Source organism: Rhagoletis zephyria, unplaced genomic scaffold, assembly GCF_001687245.7.
Source record: "Rhagoletis zephyria isolate East Lansing unplaced genomic scaffold, Rhagoletis_zephyria_1.1 Rzeph_scaffold_02816, whole genome shotgun sequence".
Taxonomy (NCBI): Eukaryota; Metazoa; Arthropoda; class Insecta; order Diptera; family Tephritidae; genus Rhagoletis; species Rhagoletis zephyria.
This window is the reverse complement of record NW_016159900.1, coordinates 68537-74536: the sequence shown is the minus strand read 5'-3', so window position 1 is coordinate 74536 and position 6000 is coordinate 68537. Positions and strand designations below refer to the sequence as shown.

The 6000-nt window shown below is 37.8% G+C and overlaps 1 protein-coding gene across 1 annotated transcript in view; it reads right to left on the bottom strand.

Annotated features, from left to right (window-relative positions):
• Positions 1-5042: 5042 nt before the first annotated feature.
• Positions 5043-6000, bottom strand: part of mmd (disintegrin and metalloproteinase domain-containing protein mind-meld) — a gene marked incomplete at its 5' end in the record, with an annotated part of 55821 nt that continues 54863 nt past the window's right edge. Inside the window, one exon of the mRNA XM_017622482.1 lies at positions 5043-5771. Coding sequence (XP_017477971.1) covers positions 5180-5771 — 592 coding nt within the window. The remainder of the gene's footprint in view (positions 5772-6000) is intronic.

The following is a 6000-nucleotide window of genomic DNA, read 5'->3' as shown; positions in this document are numbered from 1 at the left end:
GACTAAAAGGCTTGGCATACTTAATTACCGATTAGAAATATTGGAACCGCCATGACTGAGTAACTGCTAATTATATTGATCTTCGTATTTGATTTTAGGACCACACTTCTAAGCTTTTTTCGAAAGAAGAAAATGACTCTGGAGTAACAGATGATAGAATGAAATGTCGTGGAGGGATCCTATTAACTATAAAAGACCGCAGTAACCCTGATTGAAAGCCCTAAGTAGGTAAGGTAAGGTAGGGCTTCTAAAATAATACCTTCTTTTTGGAAGCTATGTATAATAAAATATATTAATATTAAATTTGTACAGCGTCATTATTTTATATAAATTTTCTTCTTCCAAGGGAAGTTGAATCAAAAGACCCAGAAAAAATCGAACACAAAAAGGATGCTGCTCCAAAGGATAAAGCACAAAGTCTCTAGATTACTAATTAACTGCTAAGCTAGAGGCTCAGACTAAAATTGATACACTTTTGCATCGAGAAGCCTACGGTTAGTTTATTATAAGCTGTTAGCTTTGAAAGAAATGAAAGAGATTTCTGGGCTTGCGGATGAAAAACGAATGGGCTGAGACGTGCAAAGGAACGTTACGTGTGAAAGAAAATGCACTCGTCGTTTTCACGAACACTCGAGTAAGTTCGAGGAAAAGAAGATTTCGACTTTTCTTATAACGATGCAGTTGCTTTTTTTCGGAAAGACAGAGAGATTTAACCGGTAGATCAGACTATGGCGTCAACTTAAAAAGAACTATATGTCTAAACCAACATGATAGCTGGAAGAGGATTCTTTAATATAAACGCTTATTTTTGCCATTTCTTTAAAAAAAATATCAATAATAATTGAGGTAGTGAGAGCTGCTTTATCATAACATGATCTTCAGCTTGATCAGTCATATAAGCTCTCAGCTAACTATCGAACTTTTCAATCCGACATTAATAGTAAAATATTTAGGCGTAACTCCAGATAGCAAGCTGACGTGGCAAACTCACATTGATTTGAAGGTAAATCGAGTGCTGAAAGACTTTGGGCAGGGCAGGGCAGACTTGGGGTCTTACTTCGTCTATGGTGCTCTAGTATGATTTCTTAGAAAAATGATCAGTTTCGGGGTTAAGCGGTCCACAAAGGAGTGTGTGTATGGACAATACAAACACCATGAGAACAACGCTCGAAGAAGCTGTTAATACTTTGTTGGTTTTAGGGAGTAATACAAGAGAAATCGAGCAAAGAAGGTTGCCCTATTGATATCCTTTTTAGAGCCCAAATAACAAACTGATACATGCAATCTATTTTGCAAAGGAAGTACGTTGTCTCGAAGATCGAAACTATAACTGAAGTCGGATAGGATGGTGTTTAATTCGGAAGACTACAATACTTAAGATTACAGTCCGGATAACTGGCGAAAATTGGAACGGCAATCAAATTAGGGTCAGCCGTGACTGCAAAGCAGCACATAGGTACTAGCTTGAACTTCTGTGGTTATAGGGACACGACATTTTGGGATTCAAGGTTGTAAAATAACTGATGAATTTACGAACTGGGGTCATTTGGGGCGTCCAGCTAAAGTGGATCCGATTATGGGGTCAAACATATCGGAAGCTGTCTGCTACTATAGATATCTCATTAATATTTAAGCCTCACGCGAACTCTTGATTTAATATTGACAACAGCAAAACTACCAAATGAATCCCGAAAATGACAGACAGGGTGGTGAAAAAATTCTTCCACAGAAAGAGAGGAAGTGGCTTAGAACCCTGAGAAGATGATTATGCCACACAATCCATATGGACGACATACAGTCAAAATACCTTGCTGGGAGGATGATGATAATGTGGAGCATTTTACTGCAACTGTTAGCAGAGTAAGAGTGGTAAGCTTGAAGAGGTCTAACGATTTCTCCCGTAAACCGGGTTTTCCTTATGTTTTTAAATCTTTCGGTGTGTCATAAGTACAATGGACAACTATGCCTGGGTGGTTGGAAAGTTTTTTTGGGCCACACATATCTAAATTCCAGTCCATTCCAAGTAGTCGAGTCAACAGTTTAATAAACTTCTCATGAGTCTCGTATGCAGATCTTAATCTTCAGTCAAGTACCCGACCGATGTGCTTTACCATCGAAAAGCATATTATTTATATACCTGAGAAGTACTTAAATTGGACATACGGGTATAATTGGCATACGGAAATCCGAGCTCGTGACTCGGTCTTACAGCACTAACACTGCCGTTTATCTTATACAATTTTTAAGGTTAGGTTATCTTAGCTCTGTTCATCACGCAGAGGAAAATGGCACACTTAGGTCCATTGTGATGGCATATTAGAGACTCCTCCTCTTACTTAAGAAATGTAAGCAATATGTAGCTTTGATGAAGCTGAATCCAGTTCAGCCAGACAATCAAAAGAATAGCACCGACAAAGCGAGACAGTGACATATGTAGGTAATGCTCAACGCTTTCGATTTCCTTCTCATCACGGCAGCTACGTCAGCAGGCGTTTAACTGCACACCCATTCTAGCAACGTGGGTCCCCAACAGGCAGTGCCCGTGAGAACTACAATCACAAGTCGCATCAGTGTTTGCTCGAAGCGGAGGGGAGGACGAGATATATGCTTATCTAGATGTGTCTTGCTATCTAGCACGTCGGCTCCCTAGATCATCTTTTATTTGCCCGTTCTATGAAGCTATTTTTCCAGCCAGAGTTTGCAGGAAGGCAGCGTAATGCCCGCACAACGAGCGATACTCTACTGATTGCAGACAGTAAGTTTGCTTCCAGTATAGTAGAGTATGTCTATATTCCAAGACAATATTCGGTGTAGACTTATCACAATTAAGTGCCGCCTGGATATCAGAAAAGATCTGTAGCTGTTGCATGCAAATTAATGGAAGATTGATTGCTGTTAGTACAGCAGATCTGGCCGACGAAAACTAAGACCAAGCGAGAGTTCTTGCAAGTATATCCCACTTCCTATCTTCAGATGCCGTAATACCGTAGAACAGAATGGCACGCACAACCGCTGTGCATAGCCAGTTCCCAATGTGAGGCTTCAATCCCATGTTGTAAATGCAAATCCAACGGCACAATAGAATACCTCGCAGTTTTTCTTTGTTTCTTTTTTCACTGCTCAGCTTTATGAAGGTTACGTCTTTGTCGTACTTTGAATCTGCTCATGACCTTCTTGGTAATATTAAGGCCACGCATTGGTCTACCGAAGACCTTGCTGATATTATGAATCATCGGGATTATAAAATTTATAATACTTGAAGACTTCCACCAAAAATATCAAGATTTACGTGAGCTGGGCCGATTTGAGAATACTTCCAAAAATGGAGTTTTTTATGAATAAAAATATTTCTTAAAGGATTTTTTGGAAAAACAAAATCCCCTCTGATAACAAAACAGTTTAAGCTTACAAAATCTGCATAAAAATATTAAAAACATTTTTCATCGTTCAAAAACACCATGAAAAATCTCATTATTATGATTCGGTTGAAAATTTTGTATGCAAATTTTTTAAGCTTAAACTGCTTTGTCATCTGAAGTGATTTGCTTCAAAAAATACTTAAAAAAATAATAATTAATTCATAAAAAACTGAGTTTTCGGCAGTTATATTCAAATCGGTCCGCGGTAAATCTTAATATTTTTCCTAAAGATTTTGGTGAAAGTCTCAAAACATAATTGGTTTTATAATTTCAATAAAAAAAAACAGTACCGATTTTTTTTTTTTGTAAGGGAGAGTGATGCAGTCTATTGTACATAATTACTAGAAAAGTGTGAAGTGCAATCCCAGCGGACGATTTCTTTTACACTTGCAGCTGGGACTTAAGACTTTCCCGCAATTTTTTTTAATGATTTTAGAGAGAAGGATTCCAACGAAATCCCTAAATAATTTTGCAAAAAATTCAATCGCCGATTTTCGCCTGCATTTGTGAGTTTAACAGATTTTGTTTTTTCAACTTGTTTCGTTTAACAGTGCTTTTATTTGTTTTTTGCTTCTTTTTGGTTTATAAACTTACTGCTATTTTTCACAGAATTCCATTTGCATTCGCTAACTACAATTATGTAATGTATTTATGTATATGCAGTATTTTTATGTACATATGTATGTATATGGATTTGCATGTATGTATGTATGTATGCAGTCCATGTACGGGTTTCCATACAAGCGCATTAGAAACATTAATGATGCTTAATGATAATTGGCAAGTGAATACAGCTATGCATTTAAATGTATTTTAATATTCATGTACGTATGGTGTGTGCATAAAGTATACGATAAGTGATTTATGCATATAATTTCGTATGTATGTATGTATGGATGTGTGTATATGTACATGGGTAAGTATGTATGTACATCGATGATTTTTTATTTTTATTTTTTGCAATGCATTTAAAGAAGTTTGTGGAGCCTTGCTAATGCTGACGATTTGTATGTATGCATGTATGTATTTACAATGGATTTGATTAACAAAAAAGCACACATTTATGTCAGTATGAGTGCGTTTATGACTTAATTAGTTAGCGCCGCCATTTGTGATTCTGCTGTTTATCTAATTTTAAGTGCTTAGACAAAATTACATTATTATTCTAATTGATTTTTTGTTAAGTACTCATTCGTTAATTTTTTAGGGTAAATTTTTTGTTTAAATGTCTTTTTACCAATTTCTTGTTTTTGCAAATTTATTTAAATATTAAATAACCTAAAATGCTACTTTGTATAAAATCACATTGCTGGGTTTCGGTCGATATCTCGTTCGCTCGCTCGCGCGTGCACGACCGATTGCTATTCCACTGTTTTTCTATAGTTTTTTTTTTGAATATAGCGTTGCCAACGCGCACTAAACTATATAGTAACAAATTTTTTTTGCTGCCAATGCCAATGTTACTTTTTTCTTAAATAAATTTGTTGTTTGCCTCTTTTTAGCCGCTTTTATTTTATTCTTTTTATTTCGGCAAATGTATGCATGAAATTCCATCAGTACAACAACAATTTGTATATGTAAATAATTTTGAATTTTCTTGCTTTTAGCTGTTTCTTTGTTTCGGGTATTATCTACTGTGCTTTGCTATATACAATTTATTATTGTGGTTGCTGTTGTTGTTTTTGCTATTGTAGCTCTTGCTCGTGTTGTTGTTGTTATTGTATTTGTTGTTGCTGCTGTTGTTGGCATTGCCATTATGATCAGTGTTTATATTCCGGATATCGACCATTCTCCATTATTTGTCCTGATTGACTGTTGTTGCTGCTGCTGGTGGTGTCGCCTTGCTGCTGCTGCAGCTGCATTTGCTGCTGATGCAGATGCTGCTGCTGCTGCTGCTGTTGATGCTGATGCAGTTGATGCAGTTGCAATTGCGCTTGCTGTTGGCCTGTATCGGCTGGCATAGGCAAACGGCGGCTGAGCGATTGGATAACACTTCCACTGCTTTCCGTCTCCGTTGAGGGTGGCGAGGGGTAATAGTCCCTCTGACTTACATTTATACCATTTGGTACGACCCCCAAACCCATTATAGAGTTGCTGTTGGCTGCCGCTGCTGCTGCCGCCGCCGCCGCTGCCGCTGAGGCCGCTGCCGAGGATGGATGATCGCCGTGGTGCTGGTGCGGGTGTTGATGATGTATAACGGTACTCGTTGTAGCCGTTGACATTGGTCCGACGCCGCTGGATTGTTGGGAATCCGACATTGTGCCGGATTGCTGTTGATCCAATACCACGACGGATACCACATCCTCACTCGCCCACCGGGCTAACTGTTGTTGAGCTTGAATAAAGTCATCACTAGAAAATAATAATCATAACAGGAACAGCGGTACACGGAATAACAAAAAATAAGAATTGGGTTTCGGGGATGTACAACGAAATTAAATTGAAAACACAATCGAAACCGAAATCAAAACGTAAACGATGCGAAACCGAAAGAAAAGAACAAATTTAAAATGAAAAAAANTTGCGTTAGAAAGGCAGGCAAGGAACGCAATGCAAAAAATCAAACGGAACGCATGATAAA